The sequence below is a fragment of the Petromyzon marinus genome, chromosome 1, assembly GCF_048934315.1.
Source record: "Petromyzon marinus isolate PM22_M1 ecotype Great Lakes invasive population chromosome 1, UKy_Petmar_22M1.pri1.0, whole genome shotgun sequence".
Classification (NCBI taxonomy): Eukaryota; Metazoa; Chordata; class Hyperoartia; order Petromyzontiformes; family Petromyzontidae; genus Petromyzon; species Petromyzon marinus.
The window spans coordinates 25542448-25569612 of NC_133667.1; the positions used below are offsets into that span (position 1 = coordinate 25542448).

The 27165-nt window shown below is 47.2% G+C and overlaps 1 protein-coding gene across 1 annotated transcript; it reads left to right on the forward strand.

Annotated features, from left to right (window-relative positions):
- The first annotated feature begins 9187 nt into the window (after nt 1-9187).
- LOC116943714 (deoxyribonuclease-2-alpha-like) lies at nt 9188-26193 on the forward strand. Its single transcript, XM_032956825.2, has 7 exons — nt 9188-9311; nt 13070-13170; nt 16757-16907; nt 18227-18308; nt 19681-19842; nt 21011-21208; nt 22731-26193. The coding sequence occupies exons 1-7, from the start codon at nt 9309-9311 to the stop codon at nt 23165-23167; spliced, it is 1134 nt and encodes a 377-aa protein (XP_032812716.2). The 5' UTR covers nt 9188-9308; the 3' UTR covers nt 23168-26193.
- The last annotated feature ends 972 nt before the right edge of the window (nt 26194-27165 follow it).

The following is a 27165-nucleotide window of genomic DNA, read 5'->3' on the forward strand; positions in this document are numbered from 1 at the left end:
AAAATAATAAATTGATAAAATAAAATAACACAATAATAATAATATTTTATTATTTTATTCTCATTCTACGTGACTTTACCGAAAGAACCAAAGAAGATGATTAACCCACTGCTGGATGAGCCTTCGTTATCTCTCACGGTGCTACACGATGCAACAATTCATCTACCTGCACACGAGCTGAGTTTCCTCCCTTGGCTGCCTCTCTGTGATGCCTCAGCAGCGAAGTCGCTCCGTCGGAGCCGTGCCTGCAACGCCACCACGGGAGAGCGTCCGGGCCGACGCTGATTCTCCCTCACCACACCCCAAATGAGCACACACAACACACACACAACACACACACACTACACACACACTACACAACACACACACACCCCACGTAGGACCTCGTGGGGAAGTCACCTAGCCTCCAGGTTTTCACCCAGGGGCCCTCTTCGTAGGGACATCCCCCACGGTTTCCTGAGGCCAGGGAATTGGCCGACTTCCCCCGGGTTGAATTGCACCGCGGAGCCGTGAATTGGCGTGCAATTGCATGGTCACGACGAGGCTACTCAGTCACCGTGGTTAGGTCCACACGAGCACCAGGGGAAGCATCTGATTGGACGGAAAGTATGCTTGCACGCCGTGGCCAATGGCAACGGCCCAGCGGCGGCCCCTGTTGATGGGTAGAGAGCGAAACGGACGTCTGTGAAGGCACCGAGGCGGGCGCACCAATGGCGTAGAGAAGGATAACTGTGGAGAGGAGAGCGATGATGGGCAGTTCGCGTTCTCAAGTCAGCCATCGGAGCAGTCAGCTTGCCGGCCACTGGGTCGTCCGTGTGACGAGTCTCAGCGGAGCCAGGCCCCGCTCCCAGCAAGAACCTCGTGCAGCCTCGTCTCTCCTTGACGGCCCACGCATCCGAGGCGAACCGTGAGTACGAAAGAGAGAGAGTTGGGATTGAAGTGTAAAAGCCTAGGGAGGTTAATTCAAAATAGACGGGACAGATTGGGTCTTAGACCGTCGGAAATAGGTTAGTTATTCTACTAATATTGACTCCGGGCTACGTAATATTTAGCCTCGGACTCGCCGAGAATAAACTGTTGGTGATCAATAAACCTTGTCGTGTGGTTTCTGCGAGTGTGGAACGGGCGCATGGTGGTGTGAGTCCACTCGTCGTGGTATGGGGATTTGCGCGCGGGTAACTCTGTCGAGGTGGCCATTGTGTGCGCGCCCGACCGGGTTTCCTGCGTTGTTGCACCCTGTGTTTGCGCGCGAGTGTGTATTTACCCACGTGTTTGCGCTCGCCCATGCGTGTCGCTCGTGGTTAGCGTGTGCGTATGGTGAGCAGCGGCGGACTCGTACAGGGGCACGTGAGATTACTCATACGCCCTTTTGTTTAACGTGTGCGTGAGGCAAACAGGCGGCGTACACGCAAGATTATCCATACGGCCTTTGTTTGGCGTGTCCCCACGGTGAGCGACGGTGGACTCGCCCGGGTACACGTGGGATTATTCATACAGCCCTTTAAATAATCTCCGAGACACCCCCTCCAATCGGCTACGCGTGTACGAGTGACGTCACTGCCCTTTGACCCCTGCCCCCCCCGTTCCGCGCGTGCGATTGGTGCACGGCACGGGAGAGTAGCGGTGTCGGATTTTGGGTGGCTGCGTGTTCGTGAGTGTACGCAGAGAGTGTGTGAATTGACCCCAGGTGGCTAAGCGCCAGCCGCGAGTCATGCCCCATACAGAGGACGAGGCCATGGACTCGAGGGGCCGCGGCGAGAGGAGGGGAGTCGGGGAGCAGCAACCCTCCCCAGGAAGAGGGGAGCAGCGGATCCCACACGAGTGAGGAGCCGGGGGTCAGCCTCCCCCACAACTCCATGGTGACCCTTCGGTGTCTCTGTCACGAACGCTTCTTGGCGACGTGTCCTGTACCCAAGCCCACTCGATATGGGATATCGATAACTTTCTTGTCATCTTTAATCCACGTGTTCCTCTTGGTTTACCGGCGTGTAATTTCAAGCTCCCAATACATTATTGGACTCTCGTGGAAAAAAATATTCTTGAGTCTCAATGAGGCGTTGCTGTTCAAATAAGTAATATTTTAAAAAAAAGTTTAAAAAAACACACTTTAATGAAATGTACCATATGGCAGAACTCCACGACTCCAGGAAGTGGCCCCGAAGCTTGCCATAACGTAAGGGACCATGGTGATTTACAGCCAACGTGAGTTGAGTGTGGACAATTAGACCCAAGCTGAAACGTAACATATAAAAAGATGGTTTAAAAAATATATTTTTAATGATAGAATATAGTATGACATGAATATACCAAGTTTGCAGTCGATACCACATTGTGAAGTGGGTTAAAATAGAGTTACAAGATTTAAGGATACAACAGAGTGAGTTAATAGAAAGCGTGTATTAAAGGGCAATTGGTATAGTCAATGTCTTATTATTTACGAGAGCGATGCATTGGTAGTTTGGCCAATTCCACGTATCTCCGTGTGATCCAGCAACGGCTAAGTGCTGGATTCCTGCAGTTCACATCAGATCCTGGGTAAATGACTATTACGACAGCCACAACCATTGTCATTTGGGCCGCAGGATTCTTTCAGATTCCCAATCCAAACATCGAGACTCAAGTGAGTCAACATTAAACATTCAGTACGCATTCATACACACACACGCCGAGCCCTGGGTCGCTGTTGGGATAAGTGCTGTAAGCTAGCGAGCACACAGACACACAAACCCAACAAACCGACGGACACAAGTCAACCGGAAAGACTCGGGACAAGTGCTATTGACGAGCACCTATTAAGTTGGACATGTCGTCATAAGGGGCGCCAGGTATTGATTTAAATGTGAGTAACCCTGCGGGAGGCCCAATGCAAGATAAGATAACTTGGTTACTGGTGGCCATGGAATCTAACTTGGGTTGCTGGTGCATTGGTTAGCGCTGCGTCACTGCCTCTGACACATGCACACAACGACAAAGACTCCCCCCCCCCGGCGGTATAGCCTGTAACAGGATGTTGGGGGAAGAGCACTTATGAAGGCCGGAACGGCACATGCGGGGATGGGTGGCCGACGCAGGGTCCGGCACCAGGTACTCCTCATTCGATGCCGAGTCGACCTAGGGGTGGCCCAGGACCGGTTACAATATTCGTCACCGTTGCTGGTCTTGAGTGGGAATCGAACTCGGATCGCCGGATTAGTTGCGCAGTGCGATAACCATTGCCCCACCGCTCCCAACACTGACACACGCACGCTCGGCTACAAAACACCGCAATCGTTTAACAAACTGGTTTGTCTGCTTATATAACGCACACAGACAAAGATCCCCCGTATAGCCGTATCAGACTGTTGGGGCAAGTGCTGTAAGAGAACACTTGATCAAGGCCGCCACGACGCACGTGGCCAGAACCACACCCGACCGCCTTTGTCTCTCTCCAGCGTGAATGTTTTACACAGGTCATGCTTTAAGGCTGATTCGATGTAGGGAAGGGCAAGAAACGGTTCACGTAACACTCGCCACTGATGTTAGCCGTGACCACAAATCGAACTCAGGCGGTCAGGTTTAATAGTGCAGTGCGCAAACCACAGCGCCACCACTCCCCGTGCATAGACAAACACGCACACTCACAAATGCACGATACATATTCATTTTGCACACACAAAAACACACACACACGCGAACCCACCTGTTTTTCTCCCTAAACCGCAAAATCTTTTGCTCCAGCCCAACCCTCGTCCCTGCCTCAACACATCCAAGACTATTGGCGAGAAGAGAAATCCGCGGAAAGCATTTGCACCATCGGAAACCTCATTTGCCAGTAACAAAATATGATAATTGTTTTTTTACCCTTTTATCTGGCAACAAAACTGACACCTTTTTTTACAAGGAGCCATGTTTACATTGACCACAATACCTGCGGTCGGAACGCAAACAAAAAATAACAACTCTGATAATGTATAACACTGTCCTTGAAATTGATTGGTCCACACCCGAGACAGCTTTCTTTAGAGCCTCGTCTCACATGGTGTTGGACCAGAAGACGTGTTCAGAAGACGTGCAAGTATCAAATCCGCGGAAGTCAAATCGGTCGAAACCAACCGGTTGCGACGCCAACGGCAATATCCCGCGGACTGCAGATGCAGTGGAAATCCGTAGAAGCTGGCGTGAACGGAAACCAGTTACAGTAATTTAATTCCGATAGACATCCACGGATTCCACCGCAAACATTCAATCAGGCTAGCCAATGTAGTCATTAGAAATCGGTGGAAGTCAGCTCGAACGTAAACTAGATATTTAAAAAATAATCATAAGTACGTGGAAGCCATAAAAAAACTTCAACCACCGCAATTTAGGTTCTGGTTTACTTTTTCGCTGGCTTCCAGCTTCCAGCGAAAAAGTAAACCAGAAATGTAGGTAAGGGACATCCGTGGAAGCCAAGGCAAACCGTAAGTCAGTTTTGAGAAACGGTAAAAGTGACCAACCTTATTTGCATAAAAGTTTATTGAAATAAGCACTTCTGAGTGGAAACATCAACATTTACAAATCAGCTCAAGCCTCCCCTAAATCACTCGTGTGACCACCCTCATTTCGAATCCCATCCCCTCTCCCCACCCCCTGGGAAAACAGACGCTGCTCCGTGTAACGGTGAGTCCCTTGTGTATGCTCATCTCTCCCAACCAGCTCTTTGCTCCAGTTGCCTTCAGTTCCTTTTCCATCCTTCGCCTGTTATTTCCCATTCTTTCTCTCCTTTCTTCCCTTTCCCGTTACTTTTTTTTCCATGAGAAGGGAGGAAGGAACAGAACTGTCGGGATGACAGCGCTTCAATGAACACTGCTAAGCTTGGCAGCGTCTTTTAAGCTGGGTGGGAGGAGCAGAGCACCTTGACAAAGGAGTTTACATATCAACAGAAGATTTAGCATTGAAGTAGCTGTGTTAATGTGTTGGATTAGCAGGGTGTTAAAGTCAGAAATTAGCATGTAACTGGGAGATTAGCATGATAGTGTGAAGGATTAGCATGTAACTGGTCACGGAAGTAGCTATGTTAAAGTCATAGTTTACATATCAACAGAGGCATTTAGTATATTGCGCTAAAGAACTGCAACTACCCAACTATCATACAATAAGCCGATCTGAAAGAACTAAGTATAAACTACATCAATATAATAAATGTACTCAATATATTCTTCAATAAGTTGAGCTATTAACATAAAGTAACTGGGTATACACTACACTATATAATGAATACCATATAGTAAACTGATAAAAAAAATATAAACTACATCAATGTTATCAATAAACTCAATATACTCTCCAATCAGCTGAGCTACTAACAATAATTATACATTGCAATTATATGTCTGAAAAAGTGGCGGTTTCTTTTTTCTTTTCAACGTTAGCACCACGGAAAGCGACGAGCTTTGTTCAGACGGACGAGTCCATCTATGCTCGGAACGGAGGAGGGGGGAGAGAGAGAAACAGCCACGATGCGCTGCTCTGTCCTGTGTTGCGTTACAACTATGTTATAAACTAGACTACTATACATTGCAATGTTATACCTTCCAATCTAAACTACATTGTATAATAGTGTATACACAGCCCAATGTAAGCTCTAACATGCATTATATTGATATGTCTCTAACTAAACTTTTTTCTACATTACACGACTATACACCGTAATATACACTGCCATAGACAAACCCCACCCTTGAATTATACAATGCGTTACTATACACTACCCTATACTTTAGAATATAAAATATTAGACTTGTAATATTACACTATGTATTATTCTACCAACCGTACTGTATACCACACTGCTGTTTAATCACTATACAATTACGATACTATATATTGCCTTATGAATTATGTTAAACATTACACTGTTATACTATTTATTATTATACAACATGCTATAAACCTTACCATTGACCGTCATGTGAAAGGTATTAAGAGGCAGTGCCAGCGAATGGACTGCGGTCTGAAAGTCACCGAAAAATGCAATCAATCAAGAACCGAAATGGTTTATAACATCTTTCCAATGGTTACTAAGCCAGAATCCATCTTCTCGGTTCAAATTGTCTCTGTGTTTGTATATGTGGATGGCCTCATGAACGAATCTCTCATGGTAGCCGGATGGTGAACATGAAGCAGACTTGAAACACGGTAGGACGAACACCTCAGCCGTGGCAGATCACTGTTATAATTCAGTGGGCTCACATGACATTGACTTCTCCAAGACGGAGGTTCTCTGCAAGCCATCCGGCTACGTGTTTTATTAATTATTATTTTTGTCACTTAAAAAAATGATATATAACAGCAAATATTATTGTTAATCTTCATTTTGGAAAAGGCTTGATATCCAACAGTAGTTTATATTTTATTTTTTTAGCAGTTTACTGTATGGTATTCATTATATAGTGTAGTGTATACCCAGTTAGTTTATGTTAATAGCTCAGCTTATTGGAGAATATATTGAGTACATTGATTATATTGATGTAGTTTATATTTAGTTCTTTCACATCGGTTTATTGTATGATAATTGGGTAATTGCAGTTCTTTAGCGTCAATATCTAAATGCCTCTGTTATGTAAACTCTGACTTTAACATAGCTACTTCCGTGACCAGCTACATGCTAATCCCTCACACTAACATCATGCTAATTTCCCAGTTGCATGCTAATTTCTGACTTTAACATCCTGCTAATCCAACACATTAACACAGCTACTTCAATGCTAAATTCTTCTGTTGATATGTAAACTCCTTTGTCAAGGCAATTTGCTTCTCCCACCCGGCTTAAAAGACGCTGCCAAGCTTAGCAGTATTCATTGAAGCGCTGTCGTCCCGACAGTTCTGTTCCTTCAGCTGAAGAAGGCTACTTGTGTTGTGGCTGAAATGCCGTGAGAATTTTATTTTATTATGTTTTATTTTTATTATTTTATTGTTTCCCTTCTACGTGACTTTACCGAAAGAACCAAGAAGATGAATCCCTGCAGTCACGAAAGCTTTAAATCGAAACTTACACGTCTATTTAGGGCCTTCATTGGGTTTAATGATCGAACTTTGCCTCGTTTTACAACTCGTTGAATTGTTTTTCATTTGTGTCAGTCCCATGTGTTATACTGTCTTGTGTCCAACAATACCAGACATGTACTATGTCTGTCAGTGGCGGGCCGTGTATTTTACACCTAGGTCTTCAGTGCTATCCTCCCGCAATTAAACCGCCTTCGAATAACCTCACCATGACATTAGGGCTATAGGCAGTTGTCATTCGACGTAACCACCCCATATTCACAGTGACATTAACCTTTACGAAGTGGAATAAAGTGATTTAACATGAGGCTCAACACCTATGAGAGTTACAATACACTAATTGCAGAGACATGAATACATGGTGACTGAAACCATCAAGGATGTACCATTATTACGCAGTATTACAGGATGCTGCATCACAAATAGACATCGCATAGCCCAAATCAATGTCATTGCCAAAGAAACAAGAACAAACTCACAACAACCAGTCACATTTACTCATACGACCACCAAGCAAGCAAAAATGCCGTAATAGACAAATAACACAATCAGGATTCAACAGGCTTCCCCACAAAAAACAATCTAAAGCACTACATCTAAAAATCTAAACGCCACGAAAGAAAGTTTAAATAAATCTTAGATGATGCTACGTTACGTGCTAGCTAGTTTTACTTCAGTTAGCTAACTGGCCCTCCGATCCTGCCACACGACCAAGGCTAACGTAGGCGGCTCGGCCAGCTAGAAGGCTCCGGCGTGTCAAAGAACACGCCCACCATAGCAAACTCGAAATCTGATTGGTTAAAGAATGACAATCAACAACATCGTCCCCATTTGCTTCAACAGCAGAGGGGATTCACTCGAAATTCTGAAGGCCTCTGGGTAGATTTTTCACCCGGAGAGGCAGAGACAGCACAGGCGGTACATCTGATTGGATAATAGCTGTAATCCATGAGCTGCACTGGAAGCAGCGCAACTTGAGGGATAGAGTTGCAATGAAATGACGTGAATAGGGGCCGTCCATAAATGACGTCACGCGATTTTGGACGATTTTTGACCCCCCCCCCTTCGTCACACGACGTCACAAAAAGTCAGACCCCCCTCAAATATGACGTCACAAAGCTCTGCCCCCCCCCCCCCCAAAATAAAACATGCTTCAAATCGCTTTAAACTATTGTCATTGTAGTGCGTATTTAATATTTAATGTGGCGCTGCACTCTGATGTAGGAAAAACATTTATTAAAAAGTCTATTTAATTAAGTAGAACGTGTTGTCTATATTTATTTAAAGTTGCACATTTTGATGTGACGTCACATTTCTAAACCCCCCCCCCTCGTCACAAATGTCTGACCCCCCCCCCAGGTGCGTGACGTCATTTATGGACGGCCCCATAGACTGATGGGAACGAACTTTGTAAAATACATATAGCATTATACTGGAAAGAACGAAGTTGTAAACTGAGTGTACCAGCCTGCAATAGATTAATGTGTCCGTCCGTCGGTCCCCTTTCAATACTTTAACGAAGTGAAATCTCGTGCTGTTGGGTGTAAAATCAGCAATGGACAGCGCAGAGACTTGATACGTCTTATTGCACCCAACATTTGGAAGTCACATTATCTCATTTGCGAACTTCTACCAGCCCACCCTGCAGGGACCTGTTATTCTTGGTTCTTTCGGTAAAGTCACGTAGAAGGGAAACAATAAAATAATTAAAACAAATAAAACAATATAGCATTAACGACAATAAATGTTCAAATTTTGATTTAAAGCTTTCGTGACTGCAGTAATTCATATTTTTAGTTTTTTCGGTAAAGTCACGTTGTTGTTTCTCTTCAACGTGACTTTATATATATAAAACAATAAAAAATAAAAATATTTTTTTTATTGTTTTATATATATTTTGTTATTTTGTTGTTTCTCTTCAACGTGACTTTACCGAAAAAACTAAGAATATGAATAAATGTTCAATTACAAAAAAAATAAATTCTGAGTCTGACAATCTCTCGTCCGGCAGAGCAGAAGGCCTTGCTGGGCCCGACGCCTCTGATTGTCTGGCATGAGTGAGACTCGAACCCGTGGTGGTGGTGGCGGTGGTGGCTCCTTCTGTGGGGGGTGGGAGAAGGGGGGGGAGACTCACGGCCCCTCCCCTCGGCAACTCGGAATCGATTAGGCGGAATCGCCCACGCGTATAATCTAAACGGCTCGGCGAATCGATTCGTTGGCGCTTGGCTTCGTTTCCTGATCACGCCGGGCCGCCGCCGCCTGTTGCGCGTGGAGCGGCGTGAAATATGGTGAGTGACATTTGTTTGATCTCTTCGTTAGTTTTCTCTTTATTCTGGGTTATTTTTCCCCCATCACTGTTAAAGGGCGATTGTTTATGTGTTGGTGCATCGTCACTTTAATGCGACGACGGCGCGTCCATTAAAGCTCGTCCTGTACTGATGTGAAGCTTTGGTGACCGCAGGAATCCGCACGTGACTTTATCGAACTCCTCCTGCGTGCCAGGATGCACTGAGACCCGGGCACTGGAATGTGGAGTTTAGCTGAGCTTCGTATGAAGCGCGACATCAGTTGACACCGTGCGGTTCGCAGTGGGATGACCGGGCCCCCGGCATACGAACGTGCAATGCAATACCGCGCATCAAAAGAGGCAAGGCAGACGATGTTTTTGTCGATGTCGTTAACGAAATGAGACGATGCCTTCGTGCCGGGAGCATCCCGTGAACTACGAACCTCATTTTTAACAGATGTCCAGCAACGCTTATGCGGTCCGCGTCATAGGAACGTGGAATTTAACACCAATGAGCGTGCAAATCCACAATGAACTCGTAGGGGGTTGTTTGACCATACTTCACCACGCCCGTCAGCTCGGATTGGTGTGGTTGTGGGGTTTCCATGTCGCTCGCCACTGATGTGAGCCGTGATCGGGAATATAATTCACGTTCTGTAGGGTTTAGAGCGCAGTGCGCTAACCGCAGCGCCACCGCTCCCCCGACAATGCTTCAGTGTTGGTGAATATGGCTGGGCTCGCTCCTGTCTTGCTGATGTGCTGTGTCATGTAACTCAGTTGAGTGTCTGCTGCGGTGGGCTCGATCCACACTGCCACGACGAAGATTCACTCTGCACTGTTCAGACGACGTCTCCGGAGCAAGTGATGTTCAGATTCCACGTTTCTGTGACGGCGCCAAGTATTACCCTCAGACGCTGCTGACAATCGCTGAACAACAACAAGTATCAGTTCCCGTCGAAGTGACGAAACCGAGTTTCACTTTTAACGGAGACTCGTGACTGCGTTTGAACCCTGACACTACTAACACTCGCCCTGACACTACTAACACTCGCCCTGACACTACTAACACTCGCTCTGACACTACTAACACTCGCCCTGACACTACTAACACTCGCCCTGACACTACTAACACTCGCCCTGACACTAATAACACTCACCCTGACACTACTAACACTCGCCCTGACACTACTAACACTCGCCCTGACACTACTAACACTCGCCCTGACACTACTAACACTCGCCCTGACACTACTAACACTCGCCCTGACACTACTAACACTCGCCCTGACACTACTAACACTCGCCCTGACACTACTAACACTCGCCCTGACACTACTAACACTCGCCCTGACACTACTAACACTCGCCCTGACACTACTAACACTCGCCCTGACACTACTAACACTCGCCCTGACACTACTAACACTCGCCCTGACACTACTAACACTCGCCCTGACACTACTAACACTCGCCCTGACACTACTAACACTCGCTATGACATCACTAACACTCACCCTGACACTACTAACACTTGCCCTGACACTACTAACACTCGCTATGACATCACTAACACTCGCCCTGACACTACTAACACTCGCCCTGACACTACTAACACTCACCCTGACACTACTAACACTCACCCTGACACTACTAACACTCGCCCTGACACTACTAACACTCACCCTGACACTACTAACACTCGCCCTGACACTACTAACACTCGCCCTGACACTACTAACACTCGCCCTGACCCTACTAACACTCGCCCTGACACTACTAACACTCGCCCTGACACTACTAACACTCGCCCTGACCCTACTAACACTCGCCCTGACACTACTAACACTCACCCTGACACTACTAACACTTGCCCTGACACTACTAACACTCGCCCTGACACTAACACTCGCCCTGACACTACTAACACTCACCCTGACACTAACACTCGCTCTGACACTACTAACACTCACCCTGACACTACTAACACTTGCCCTGACACTACTAACACTCGCTATGACACCACTAACACTCGCCCACACATGACTAACACTCGCCCTGATACTACTAACACTCGCCCTGACACTACTAACACTCGCCCTGACACTACTAACACTCGCCCTGACCCTACTAACACTCGCCCTGACACTACTAACACTCGCCCTGACACTACTAACACTCGCCCTGACACTACTAACACTCGCCCTGACACTACTAACACTCGCCCTGACACTACTAACACTCGCCCTGACACTACTAACACTCGCCCTGACACTACTAACACTCGCCCTGACACTACTAACACTCGCCCTGACACTACTAACACTCGCCCTGACACTACTAACACTCGCCCTGACACTACTAACACGAGCAATAACCCCAGCGTCAACGCGAGCCCTAACACCAATACAGACTCTGGACCTTGAAACTCGTAGTAGCTGCCGTCTTACCTTTACCGCTCCACACAAGCAATCAATTCCTATGATCACTGTTACATTGTTTTTATAGCCTTATTTTGGTGATTTTGAAAACGTTTTGGTTTAGCCATGTTTGTTTGTTGTAGCACAGAGTTAGCCTGATAACTTTAGTCTACATTGTCGTATGGTTGTTATTGTTTGATTTGCATCCCACTGGGATTTTTGCACACAGCGTTGAAATACGGTGTTTTTTCTGGAAGACTTTGCTGTTTTTTCCTGGATTGTTCTGTTGCGTGTAGTCACTTCAAGATGTTTCTTGTTCATGTTTTTGTTTTGTTGCGGTTGCACTGAGTCAAGAGCCGCATGGCTCACAGGGTTATACCTCTCCATATATATAAAAGGCAAAGTTGTGATTATGTGTGTCTGTTCAAAATGTTTAGCGTACTTCCCGACATGCAACAAACTGGAAATTTGCCATGTGGGTACTTTCCAGACTGTACACCATGCAAAAATTATAAAAATACACTTTTTTGGGGGGGGGGGGAGCTCAATAATGCATATATTTTTTGCACGGCAAGTGAGCTGTGACGTCAAATCTGTCACGTGACCCTCGCATGTGGAAGCGTGACGCATTGTGGTGTAGTGGTTAGCGCACCGCGCTATGAACCCGGCGACCCGAGTTCGATTCCCGCTCACGGCCACCACCGGTGACGATTATTTCAACCGCTCCTGGGCCTCCCTTAGGTCGACTCAGCCTCAAACGAGTAACTGCTGTGGTGTGTGAATATCGCCACTGGGGAGACAAAGGCGGCCGGGCGTGGTGGATCAAAGTCCCGGTAGAAGCCGGGTAGTAGAGCTAGTACCTAATAAATGAAATGAAACTGAAACGAGCCATCACACTGGCACAAGCACTAGTCTGACCACAACATAAAATCTACCCCTAGCACTCGCCCTCACGCGCACACAAGGCCAACCCGCAACATTGACTACAACAAGCCGAGCACTTGGCCTGCTGTATATGATGATGATAATAATGGTTGATGATGGAGATATTGGTGGTGATTATAGTGTTTATGGTTATATATGATGATAATCGGTTATAATGATAATAATAAGGATGATGGTGATAGCTGATTATGTTAATTCAAGACGTTGATGACAATGGTGATGATGGTAATTTTGGAGGTAAAATTGTTTATATATGATCATATCTTATTATAATGATGATGACGTTGGTGATGGTGCTAATGGTGAAGGTGATGGCACATTGTGATGACGATGGTGGAATTTGCGATGCCGTTGAAGATAGTGATGTTGGTGGTGATGGTGATGATGATTTGTCTAGGATGGAGCGATGTCTCTGGTGGTTTTCCTGCTCTTCTCGATGACGGGAACCACATGGTGTCAAGTCTCCTGCCTCAATGGGGAGGGGAAATCTGTGGATTGGTATGTGCCTCCCACCTGCACACACACTCTACAGAGACACTCGGCTTCACGAGACGGGCTCTCAGGACCGGAGTCTTGATTGAGACTCAACTCTAGGAGACTGGGTATCATCAAGATTAGGGCCTGTATTGAGACTCGACTGCAGAAGACCGAGTCTCGAGATCAGAGTACTGACACTTGGATCTTAGGAGACCAGGCTTTGTGGTTCTATTTCCAGAAACAAATGTCATGTTACAGCACATGGCCAGGATTTGAATTCAAAACTTTCTGATCATAGTTACATGCTGCGTTATCTATTTTAAAGTGATTTGCATTTTGCAGAGAGAGGGGAAGTCGGTCATGGCCAGAGGAAAATGGAAGGGTCTTGAGCCTGGACTTGGGCATGGGCAGGAACTTTGAGGGAGTTCCAGTCTATGGGGGGGTAGAAGATGCAATATAGTTGTATATATTCTCTTGTACTCCACCTGACAAGAAAAGGGAACATTCCTCTTAATGTGCGGCAACCCATCGGCCACATGTATTCAGGCTCGCAGCCATGAGACCCTGCTGCAGGTGAACTGTTAATGTGTGACCCTATCAAAGGAATTTGAAACTCCAGATTCAGACCTGAAAGCAGAGCACCGATTCCTATGTTCCACTGCACATGCGAGCCAGCCCCCAGCTGTTGTTGTATGTATTGTGTTTTGAAAAAAAAAAAAGAAAAATGTAATGATTTTTTTTGTATGAAATTACGCAAATGTTAGAAATTATGCAAATGAATGCAGTTATGCAAATTATGCTCGGCTTCATTGTCTAAGGTTGTATTACCAATGGTGATAATACAATGATTCGCGCTTAACTTTTACTGATTATGATTTTAGTGTAATTATGTCCGGTCTCAGGATTCAGATCTCGCCGCAGGATACAGTTCTTATAATTAAGATTATTACGGATGAACTTAGGAAGGAACCACTCAGACTCTTCTATGTTAAGCAACTTTAATATCTAAAAACTCTCTAATATGCGAACACACTTATGATCGGAATTGCCACGACAGTACTCCTGTCGATGTCCTACTCATTCATCCGTACAATTAACCCTCAATGGTTACGTTGTTAAAACTGAGCAATAGAACAATAGGCTAACTCCTCAGAGTAGCGCGACCATACACGACCATTTGAAAAGTCATTAAAAATGACTATTCATACGGAACCGTGCTAAATGAACGTGTGCGCCCAATGGCAAAAGTAGACATCAATTAAATCATTGGTAAGATTATACAATTAAAGAAATGTCCTGAAACAATAGTGTACTTGCGTGTTTGTAGGTTTGGCTAACAGATGCCTATATATTTTATTATTTTATTGTTTCCCTTCAACGTGACTTTACCGAAAGAGCTAAGAAGATGCTTATCAATTGGCTAATGGGACGTCAATGAATTAGCGGGCAAGATTCTGTGATCAAAATAAATATTTCCATACAATAGTATTCGTGTGAGTGTGTAGATTCGTAACATAGATGCTTATAAATGTTTAGTGTGTCAACAATGAATTAATTTTTCGATTTAAAGCTTTCGTGACTGCAGGGATTTATATTCTTGGTTCTTTTGGTAAAGTCACGTAGAAGGGAAACAATAAAATAATATAAAATAATGAAAATAATAAAAATAGAAAATAAAATTGTATTGTTTTATATTTATTATTTTATTATTTCCCTTCTACGTGACTTTACCGAAAGAACCAAGAAACATGAATTCATTGGTAAGGTTATGCGATAAAAGAAAACTAATGACTAAAATGCTTCTAAACGACCGTATACATGCAACTCAAGGGACAGAACAATGCTTACGATTAGCTAATGGTTAACACACCACCTTGGGATGGCAACCCTTTTAGAAACACAAACATACTTCTTGGCACAATCTTATTCGTACCGATATGCGCGTTGTGTGTGTGTGTGGCAGGGCAGTCACCACGAGGTCCACTTATTATAGTGGTTCTGACCAGTCAGTGGCTGGTGCGGCGTTCCTTGTACTGAAAATACCTCGGCTCCCCAGCAGGGCCGCTGGGTCGGCGTGTGCATGTGTGTCGAACACACGGCGCTCTCGGCTGCGCCATCAGTCTCCCTCCACCTGAGCCGGCACGCTGCTCACGTTGGCGGCGGTGGCCGTGCTAGCAGGGATGATGGGTCCGGCTCCGTCTGCGTCGATGTGCGCGATGATCCCGTCGCCAGATAGCGCTCGCAGCTCGTCCGCTGGGCTGCAGCGCGTCACCCCCCTTGGCACCAGACACTGCTGATCCCCGAGCTCGACATTTGCTGGAGTGTGCTCGGGGCTTGCGAGTCAGCACGCTCGTGCTTAGTCGTTTGCCGCTGCGCTGCTGGTCCTGTGAGTAGCAGCTGGCTTTGCGCGACCACCCTTGGTGCCCCCCCCCCTTTTTCCAGGAGGGCTGTTGCTGGGAGCTGCTCGTTGCTGCTCCTCACTCACTCTCCAAAACTCATAAAATGTATTCGCACATCTCTTAGCGTCTCACAACTCTTATAGTTTAGTACAATGCAACTTCTGGCAGTCCTTGACTCTGCAAGCGACTCAAAACATAAGGATAAGTGTAGAATAAACTTTCAGCGAAACTCCGTCTGTCAGCGCCGAACTCAACACTGAGCATCACATCAACCCCTCTCTGCAAGACTCGACACCATGGTTGATTTCGAGGACCATACCCCGGAGCTTGCCATTGCAAGACTGATTTGGGTGGTTCGGCTTCTTTGTTATATCCGAAATGTTTTGCCTCCGTCTCGTCTTCTCACAAAGGACCGGAAGTCCTTTGGTTTCGCTCCTCGGCCTGTGATTTGTCGGTTTCCTCTCACGACGGAACAACTGTCCTTTTGATTGTGACCGTTGGTCCAGTGTACGTGTGTGTGTGTCTGTCTTTGTCTAAACTATTGAAGTAATTTCCTAAGTCACATTCAGGTCCGGCCCCCCTCTCACCTTCCTCCAGTCATCTCATAGCCTGTGGACACAGATACTCTCAATTGCCCCAAAGTGTAGTTATTCCAGTTTTACAACTTTCCGCAGTAATTAACCTCCACATGTATTTTGTGTGGGCGAGGCAGGGGGGGGGGTCCTTTTGGCCTTTTGTTGTCTCGAGAGAGGAGTTCGCAGGTATGCGTCACTGCATTTTTTCTTGGAACTCGCTGAATCCATATATATAAGAAAATCGATTACATAAAAAATAGGCAATATCACTCTATATGTTTTTGGAAGATGCATATATACATCACTGTTCAAGAGGTGCCAGTTTTGTGTTCCACTGCAGTCGAGATGTATATAGACGATTCACTGACATCACACACATGTCATTAGCACCGCCTCTGGCCTTGCTTGGTTCCGGGCTATTTTCAAATGTGTTGTGAGGCTGGCATATCACGGTTTGGTTCTGGGTCAGCTCCGTAAATTGCCAATTTAAAACCACCCATACAGCGAGGGCCCCCGGCTTGGCTCGGATGTGCCAGTGTTAAATAGGTTTTGAATACTGACTCAATGTCCAAAGGTACCCATGATGGAGTTCCATGTGCTGCATCCCCACCCTTCCCCATCCACGTCTCGCAGGTTCATAGTCTACAAGCTGCCTAAGGGAAAAGATTACCTCTACTTGGACAAATCAACGCAGAGCTGGCAGAATGCCCAAGTTGATGTCGATAGCAATTCCAGCCCTGTTTACCAGACGGTCAACCAGCTCTACGACGGGAACGCGACCGAGGTGAGACCCAAACAGCACCAACGCGAGGCCCAAATACTTATCAAGGCGAGGCCCTAACACCGCCACCAAGATGATTAATTATGAGTGGCTAGATCTATAACCTGAAAACCATCAAAGGTCGTCCTTGTGAACAAGACCATGCTTACATGTTTGTCGTAATGGTCTGTTTCCATCCCCCTTGGTGAAAAAAGTTTGAGATTTTTTCAGTTTGGATGACAGAATTGGTCGAACATCTCAGCGCAGTGCCATCCTGAAAATATGCATTGAGAGTCTCCCGTAAGATGTCATCAACACGATCAAAGCTATTGCAAAGTGAGGCCTGAAAACCCACCAAGGTGTGACTGACCTCTTGTCCCCAACCTCAGTCCATGGCTGCTCAGCTGTTGCGCAAAAAACATCCCCTGCATTCCCCACACATGCTCTCTCAGCGAGCACTGTTCCCCAGACGTGACGGCGAGGGGACATTCCGATTCGCATCTTGGAACAAAAACAAACGCGACCAAAACCTCATCGACTTGGCGGTTTGCTCCTGAGTTGGCGATTAGGAGGCACAGGAAGATTTTCACCAGAAAGGCAAACAAAAGGAATCGCTAGCGTGATTCGGCCCGATTGGCAAGTGGCTGTGACGCGATGCTGTTTTTATCCTGAGCGCGTCAAGTATAATGATGATGATGATGATAATAAGGTTTAGTTACATACAGCGTCGTCATTATTCATGCAATTTGCATGTCATAATCTCTTCAGAAACCACAGACAAGTTGGAAATCAACAGCCAGACAGTGAGCCAGCTCTACCAACAATTGCCTGAGCTCTGCAGTCCTCTAGATATTAAGATGTGTTTAGCCGTACAGATAGGAAAGATCAGGATCAGAATATGTAAATATACTGGAAACATCTGATGAGCTATAAAGCTATTTTTCACAGATGTCCAGTAGGGGCGGGTAAGAAAGTTACAACAACAAACAATACAAAAACAGGATTGTAGTGCAAGGTTCAACAAAGATAAACAAATCACCCAAAACACGTTCAAATAAAACGAAACCATCCCCATCCTACCAGGCAAAGCCCACTAAGGTATTAACTTATTTTTCAGAAGCGACCTGGCCACAAATGATAGGTCAGCAAAGTGACCAATTACTTGTATATTTATCACAGCAAAACAATTAAAATAATCTCAATGCATGTTTCTGAATGTGGAGGGGAAGGCAGTCATGGCCAGAGGCAAAGATGATCTTATGATATTATATTTGCAGTGTCCTTTATGAGCCTCTCCTCGTCGCGTTCCTTGTGACGCCCGCTCGTTGTCGTGTGGTGTACAGGCCGGCGACGTCGCCTTCGTTCTCTATAACGATGAACCACCCAACTCCCCTCACTACGACAGCATCTGCGGCCACACCAAAGGTGGGGGCCCGCATCATGCTGTCCCTTGCACCCCGCCCGCCCTCGTGTTTCACAGATGGTGGGGCGGGGGGGGGACTTGAGTTCGGAAGGGCATTGTCGAATACTGGGGAGGGGGGGGGAGCATTGTGGTTACGTGAATAGCTGTTGCCTCGGTTTGGTTGACGAGTGTGGGATAGAACTAGGGCTGGGCTAGCATCTAGTTGGCTAGTGCATTTAGGTTATGGCTACTACTAGGGTTTAATTGGCTGGTGTAATTAGGATTTGAGGCAGAGCTATTTCTGAGCTTTTGTTGGTTGGTTGGTTGTGGTTCGGGAAATACATTTGGCTGCTGTTACGATCTGGTTGGCTATTGCAGTGTGGATGAGGGCTCAGGTTTTAGTTTTGTTGGTTACTTTTGTTAAGTGTTAGGATCATGGATAGAGCCATATCCCTACATGCCACACGTGGACAATTTGGCTCCTTGCTTCCTCTTGGTTGACCTTTACCCCCCGGGTGTTCTGTGATCGAGAACCTCTTGGGTGCAGGAGGAGGAGGCCGAGAGGGCAGTCACAGGCCTCGTGGCTGCATCAGATTGACCGTGACTGCCAAGACTTGAGATTGGAGGGGAGCTCGTATGGAGGCTCCGCCAGGAGGGACTCCTGGGAAGGTCGCTCATTTGGACAATTTACAAGGAAGGAGGGACTGTAGGAGCTGGCGCCGGAGGTTGGATTGTGGTTTATTCTGTTTCGGTGTTAGCTCCCACCCTTGAGCGGGTAATGGTGGCTGTGAACGCCTGTGATCCAGCACTGTCGAGGTGGCGAGGGTTGGTGGATTATACACATATCGTCAAACTCCCTCCCGTGGACAAGGAGGTGCCATACCCTGGCTAGCCAGAAGACGGCAGTACAGCAAGTGGACTAATCTCCATCTGTTTCCATCTGTATGGGATAGATTATTGCCCCCTTGCACGCTTGGTTTTCTCTGGGTGCTCTGGTTTCCTCCGACATGTAATCACCAAGTAATTGTTTGATATTGCATTAATAGGACCACAGAGCTTGGGGGGAGGCAAGGGGGCGGTGGGAATTTGGCACCGGCTCACCACGTGACTGCCTTTCTCACTGGTCCGGGGTTCCTCTTGCCTCCGGGTCATTCTCTCTCTTCGTGAGTGGGCGAAACACTCTGCGGCGCATCACAATTGTAAACTATTACGTAATTATTATTGCTGTTTTTCCATGAGGGTCGGGGCTAGGTCTGGTGTCACAGTAAGGACTCGTGTCCTCCACCACAAGCAGTTTGCCCCTGGCCCCCTTTCTCCCACGTATGGCATTGCCCCTGTGGTGGTCACGCACCGGCCGCTGCCGCCGCTGCCCCTGCTGCCCCTTCCCCTGTGCAGGCGTCGTGATGCTGGACGGGACGGGCGGCTTCTGGCTCGTGCACAGCACGCCGCACTTCCCGCCGTCGGTGCCGGGGCCGTTTGCGTGGCCCCACACGGCGCTGCGCTATGGCCAGTCCTTCCTGTGCGTCTCCTACGGTTTCGACCAGTTCGGCGACATCGGTGGGCGCGCTGCGTTACGCACGCACAACTACAACGATTCTATTCATAAAGTGCCTTTCACCAAGACGTTTAACAATGCCTGTTGACTATAGTACAAAATGGGAAGATAAGGGATGGGGATCAGGTAGTGACTAGGGTGGAGGTAGCGTGGTGGAGGCTGCGGCAGTGGTGGCATTAAGGGCGTTAGGCAAGACGCCACGTGAAGTGTCGAAGGTGCCATGGGTTGACTGGCTGAGATGACTGGCAGTTAGATGCGCCAGCTGTGCCCCCTACTGGTCCAACTGCGCCATAGTTACGCACACAAATATACAAAGACAAAGATCCCCCATGTAGCCTTAACAGACTGTAGGGACAAGTGCTGGTAGCGAGCACCTATGAAGGCCGGAACGGTACACGAGGGGGTGGGTGGCCAGCACCACGCCCGACCGCCTTTGTCTCCATAGTGGTAATGTCTCCTACGGTTTCGACCATTGCACCAGGTACTCATTTGAGGCTGAGTCGACCTAGGGGAGGCCCGGGACCGGTTCAGATAATCGTCACTGGTGTTGGCCGTGAGCGGGAATCGAACCCGGGTCGCCGGGTTCATAGCGCAGCGCGCTAACCGCTACACTACCGCTCCCTACACGCACAGAGACATATTCCTGCATGTAACCGGTAGGTGGTGTTAGCGAGCATCTGTGAAGGAGGGCACGGCGCACGAGAGAAGTTAGCGTGACCAGCATCTCGCGTGACCAAGCTGCCTTTATCCTCCCAGTGTTTCCCAACATGTTTTGTAGCCCCGCAGCATACAACACCAATTATGAACAGTGGCCATCCATCCATGCGCTATCCAGGCTCAACGCTGCTTATCTCCTGAGAGTTTGGAGAGAAGCGAGTAGCTTGACGAACTTGCGAGGGTTATCTCTGAGTAATGGGTACAGACTGCTATAACAAACGCTTATTTCGCTGGCTTGGTCATAGGCTTCTCACGTACATGTGTGATGGTAACATTGATGATGCTTATAATAATAGGGCTATCGGTGATGACGTCGATAATGACGGCGAAGATGGCGACAGTGGCGCTGACATGAAAATTCTGATATTGATAGTGACAATGATGGTGACGATGATGACGATGATGACGATGATGACGTTGATGACGATAATGACGCGGCGATATTTATCACAGCCCTGCAGCTGCGCTACAACGAGCCAGACCACTACAGCTGCCAGGTCGGGGCCCAGCTCAAGGACAAGTTGCCCGACCTGCAGGCGCTCTGCGCCAAAACAAAACTGCAGGTGGAGTCCGCGACGCGCGTTGTCGAGCTCACCTCCTCCGCCGGGAAAACCTTCCGCAGCTTCGCCAAGACACACCGCTTCGACGACGGTGAGTCGCGTCGTCCGTCGTGCACACACTCGCCGGTCCACATACAGGCTCGCTTGTTGCACTGGCTTGGCCACCCCCCCCCCCTCCCCGTGCAGCTTGTAGTCACGCCCGGGCTTGTAGTCTGCCTTGGAGAGGGTTCAAGTTTATTTTGTTTAACCCGGTGAGAAATCATCATCGGCGGCAGTCACCTGGGTGATATATACAAATGATGGCAGCAGAAGGGATATAATGCAAACAACACAGTACAGCGATGAATAAAATAGAAGTTGAAGCAAACACAACCAAATAGAAATGAGAGTAAAAACAACATGGTTTCAATGGAAATGGAAAACGGTGCTGAAACACAATTAATAATAAATACAATTAATTTCCCGTAACAAAAGTTTGCCTCGGACAAATTACGTTTAAAAAAAACTCATAGTAAAACTACGTTACAGAAACATCAACGTAGACTTGGGATGATTATTGCACGAGTGTGTAAACAGGTACATGATTTGTGTCAAATACAACTGCAAGTGAATTTATAATCAAGAATCGACAGCTTGATATCAAGTTGTAATTCTGATGGAAGAGTGTGGGCGATTCTCAGTAGTGATGCTGCTGCTGGTGGTGGACAGTCTCTTTATAGAATGAATTCTTTTACATATTTTCTTATCCCACAACTATTATGATATGGATACAGGATGCTTAAATGCTTAAATGTCTGTGCAATTCAAAGAGCATTGCATAACAGCTCATTTCAATTACTCTAGTGCCCCAGAAGCAACTCTCCCTCCGCAGCACAAGTTGAACACAGCACCGTTCTGCATATGGGTAGGGCATAATGATGATAGGCTGAGTCAAATTCCGGAATGGGATTTCAACTCGAGATCCTTCAGTAGTGAATCGAGGGCTTGCTGTGACTAGCTAATGCCCCTCTTATGCTGACCTGCTTATAATTGCCTCTCCATGTGTGCACACGTCAGACCTAGTACGTGGAAGTGTTGGCATCTAAGCCCAAAAGCTTAAACCGCCTCCCCGTGCGTACGTGTGTGTACGCTCGCGTGTGTGGGGAGCGGCAGTGCAACGGTTAGCGAGTCGCACTACGAACTCGGCGACCCGAGTTCAATTCCCACTCACGGCCTTAATTGGTGTTCACTAACAGCACTTTCCCCAATAGTCTTCTTCAAGGCTATATGGGGAATCTTGTGTATGTGTTGGCCGTGTGGGTGTGGGGAGCAGTAGTGCAGAAATTAGTGTACTGCCCTATGAACCCAGTGACCCGAGTTCAATTCCCACTCACTACCAACACCAGTGACAATTTTCTGAACCGGTCCTGAACCTAGGTCGACTTAACCTCAAATGATTACCTGGTGCGGTGCGTAAATATCGCCGCTGCGGAGACAAAGGCGGCCGGGCGTGGTGTTGGCCACCTACCCCCTCGTGTGCCATGCCGGCCTTGATATTTGCTCGTTTAACAGCACTCGCCCAAACAGTCTGTTGAAGGCGATTTTGGAGATCTTTGTCTTTGTGCGTGCGTCAGATCTGTACGTTCACTTGGTGGCGCCCAACCTCAAGAGCAGCCTCTACCTGGAATCGTGGGTCCACGGCGTCGGGGTGTTCGACTCAAACTGCTCGGGCGAGTTCTGCGTTTGCCGCGTCTCTTCCATCTCCCTGCCGAGCGTTGCCCCTTTCTCCTCTGAGGAGGACCACTCCAAGTGGTGTGTGTCGCAGACGGGCGGGTCCCCCGGCGGGGCCTGGGCCTGCGTGGGTGACATCAACCGTAATCGCGGCGAGGAGTACCGGGGGGGCGGAACGGTGTGCACCGATGACCCCGCCATCTGGGCCGCCTTTGCCAAGGCCACGACCAGCGTGGAGCCCTGCCCTGCTGGGCCGCGAGACAAGAACAACAACAGGGGGTCCTGTGACTGTGCTGTGCCCGCATGCCGTGGCGGCTACGTTGGCTTGCCTGGCTTGTAGGGGTCATGAGGAGGGTAAAGGGGTTAACGCAGAGTATGAAGTGCATAACGCTCTTAACGCGGAGACTCCCTGATTAGCTTCATTAACTTGCGAGGGTTATCTCAGAGTAATGGGTAGAGACTGCTATAACAAACACTTATTTCGCTGGCTTGCCTAGATCGTAGTAGTGAACACAGTATTTGGTGTGCATCGCCATACGACTAGAGACTCTTTGATTGCCTGGCTCGTAGGGGTTAACACTCACGGGTACTCACTGCTACGGGGTCTTGAATGAGCACCACTGTAACATAGAGACTAGGCACTGGCTTGCCTCGATTCTAAGGGTTAACAGTGATGGGTTCGTGCCACTATAGCAAAGGACTTCCCTGTTGCACTGGCTTGCCTGGCATGTAGAAGTTGTAAGGGTTGAGAGTTTAATTATTTGACACAGTCTTAGGTGTTTGATGCTGTATTACTGAAACTCTGTTAATGGGAATGGGTTGACTAACTTTTAAGGGTTAACACTGATAAATAGGCACACTGCTACTTTGCAGAGGCTTCATTATTGTGCTGGGATTGCCTGGCTTGTAAGAATTAACACAGGGTCTTGGGTACGTAAATATTGTAACAGAGCTTTCCCAGCTTTTAAGGGTTCACATGAAATAAGGGGTGGTATGCAATGAGGCTCGCTTAATGTACCGGCTTGCGGTTTGTGGGAAACCCACTCGAACAAACTGGTTTGTCCCGCGTGCAAATAATGTCCAAGTAATACTCTGTCGAGTGTTGTTTTTTTATATGGAATCTCACAATCGGGTTAGCTTAGCTGGATTGTGATGTAAATAATCTCTGCGATGCAATACGGGCCTCCTGTACATGGATACTTCCTTGTTGCACTGGCTCGTTACGTCTGTCATTTTGCATTGCTGACACGACAGATTGTGCTTTTTTTGGTGAATCGCGTTCATTTGCCAGTGTAAGCTCCTGGTCCACAGTTTGAGCGAACGAGCTCCGCTTTGGCATTCAGGGTTTCTCTCAAACCCCAATCCTCGTGATTCACTATCGCACGTCTTTTTGAGTTTTGTACCAAGTGTCGTTCGTTCAAATACAAATCCAGAGGTTACAAGCTGCACACGCCTGATGATTGCGAAACATGTTCCACTTGTAATTAGAGAACAGAAGTTCTCAGTATGTGTGTCCCACATGACGCAGAGATAATTGATAATTGAAATTAAGACAGTTTGTATGTAGGTGCGTTACCTGGTGGCACAGTGGTTAGTAAACTGCACAACAAGCCTGGCGACTCATTCGACCACCTTCAGTGACGAACATGTGAACAGGTTTTGGACTTCCCAAGGCCAACTCCGCCTTCTATGTTTCACTAGTGCGGTGTGTAACACATTACCATTGGGGAGACAAATGCGGCCCAGGCGGGGTCCTGGCCACCACCCACCCCTTTGTGTTCCGTGTTGGCCTTCACAGGTGCTCTCTAACAGCACTTGCCCCAACAGTCTGTTAAAGACTATACGGCGGATATTTGTCTTTGTACGTGAAGTGCCATAGCTGATGCAGAAGATAATAGCTCCGTACGTCATGGGATGGGGGTGCGCTACTGGACATTTCTGAAAAAGAGCTTCATAACTCGTCAGATTCCACCAGTCTAAATATTCAATTTTTTAGTAATGGGATATGTGCAAGTAGGTACCAATTGAATTAGTATTTGAATGGTGAAGACACGTGAATGAGATTGTGCACGCAATGTGTGATGAGAATGATGTAAATGCGCCATTTTTGGGCTCCCACCAGACCAGTTATATAGGGCTCTACAGGCTGCAGGGCACCACAGTTGCGAGATGTTAACTGCCTCGCCTGGTATACAGGAGGTCGTCGGTTCGACCCTGACGCCTGTATATTTTGAGTTTGCATGTCTCTGTCCCCGTGGTTGCGTGGATTTTTCTCCAGGTTCTCTGGGGTTTCCCACCCACATTTAGAAACATGCTTTTAGAGTATTTGGCTGCTATAAATTTCCACATGATAAGCCACTTAGTTGAGCTATCATTTGTGGACATGTCGCTTCTGAAAAAGAGCTATATAGCTCAGTGAGCCTTACATGGTAAAATAAAAGTAGAATAATCGTTTTTAATAGTTTTAGTATTTGGCTGCTATAAATTTCCACATAAGCCACTTAGTTGAGCTATCATTTGTGGACATGTCGCTTCTGAAAAAGAGCTATATAGCTCAGTGAGCCTTACATGGTAAAATAAAAGTAGAATAATCGTTTTTAATAGTTTTAGCATTCACACATCCGGCAGAGAAAGCTCTCATGATGATGCCACTGCCATTCAATTCTTCGTATTAACTGCTTGAATTCTAGAATATATACTTTATACAAAATGTTTTTTGTTACTGGCCACTTGGCATATTGGGCCTGTGCTCAGAAACCGTGATATATGTATAATATATACGGTCCTATAGAACTCACGCTTGGAAAAAACCCGAGGTGGAGTTTGCAGCCTGTCCCAAGCCAGGAAGGGGGAATCGCTGCGGATCACATCACTCGACCTGCTGGCATGGCGCGTGTGAAGTGGCTCCACTCGGCAATGGGCCACTTCAGCCCGTCGTGTTGATGGGGGGGGGGGGCTATAGGGGATTGAGCCCCACCGCGCCCTGCTCAAGGCTCGGCCCTGCTAAATTCTTATAGTTTAGTCATTGAGCCCCACACAGGGGAAGGTGCTGCCAGGTATATCCCCATTAGGAGCCCTGTTGGCATCTTCCAATCACCATTGTTTTCTGTACCCCTCGAGTTTTTATATACCCTCCCCCCCACCCGACCCCCCCTTAAACAACATCACGCTACAGGGTTCCTTTTGGTTCAATCGCTGCACTGGATTGTCTGGCTTGTAATGTTTTGACACAGTACCGGGCAGGTTTTAAAATGACCCCTCCATGTCCATATAGTGAACAAACATTTTTTAGGTTAACCTCTTCCTGAAATGTCGCGTCTGATGTCTTTTACAACGTAAAAATAAACTTCGGCGTGTATATTTTAATTGGTGTTATGTGTCAATCCGTCTGTACGAGATGCCGGCCTAATAATTAGCGGATTCTGATGTCGTGATACTTGACATTTATTTTTGCGTGACGCGAAATGCGTGCGAGCGTCTAACAAGCCATTCTGGGTGGTTTGAAAAACAGTTATGGTCACGAAATACCGCCGATTATATACCGTGCATATACATTTCTTTTCAGGCCGCATGTTATTGATGAATGTGTTGCGTAGTAGTTTTTTTTGTCAACTGTTACTGCATCATTGGTAACATAGCAGCATCACCAAGAAGACAGCTGTGTAACCTCTGGAAGATGACCGCCTCTCAGAAACGAAGTGTATTCTGCCCTCTCTTTTCCTCCTGCTCTGAAACTGTGTGATGCGTTGATGTGCAATGAAAAGGGTCATTGCCCAAAACGTCAGCTATTTTACGCATAGAATTTTTCTCCCATTTTGAGGCCACAGTGTGATCGACTGTTGAGGTTGTTCTGGCTGCGAATCGATGAATTGCGCGGAAAAAACGGGGCAACGAACGACCGCGTGGAGCTGGCTCACATTTCACTGGCTTGCCCAGCTTGGCGTGGCACTGCTGAACAGTACAATACGTCACAGGTTGCCTCATTTCCACGGCCGCTCGGAACCGTGCTAGAGCAGTGGCGGAGTGCATTTGGCACGGGCCCTGGTTCCAAGAAATACAACGGTGGTGGGAGGGGGGGTGCTCTCTCGCTGTCTTTCCCCCTCTGTACAGCCCGGCACCTGGGCTCAACCGGCCTCTGTGGGCCCCGGTGCAGCTGTTGCGCCGCCTGCACGCTCAAGATCTGTGTTAGAGCCAAGCCAGCATCCATTGACACGGCAGCGGCCCGCTCTGATTACACTGTGTAGCACGATTTTTGTTCCTGGGTAGTAAGTGTTATTTTCTAATTGCTTATGCCTCAAAAGTATAGCACATGGCTTATTCTCCAAAAACTTTGCTTTT

Coding starts and splice junctions, on each gene's coding strand:
- LOC116943714 (XM_032956825.2), top strand. Junction 18,309..19,680: donor CATCTGCGGCCACACCAAAG/GTGGGGGCCCGC, acceptor TCCCCTGTGCAG/GCGTCGTGATGCTGGACGGG. Junction 19,843..21,010: donor CGACCAGTTCGGCGACATCG/GTGGGCGCGCTG, acceptor TATTTATCACAG/CCCTGCAGCTGCGCTACAAC.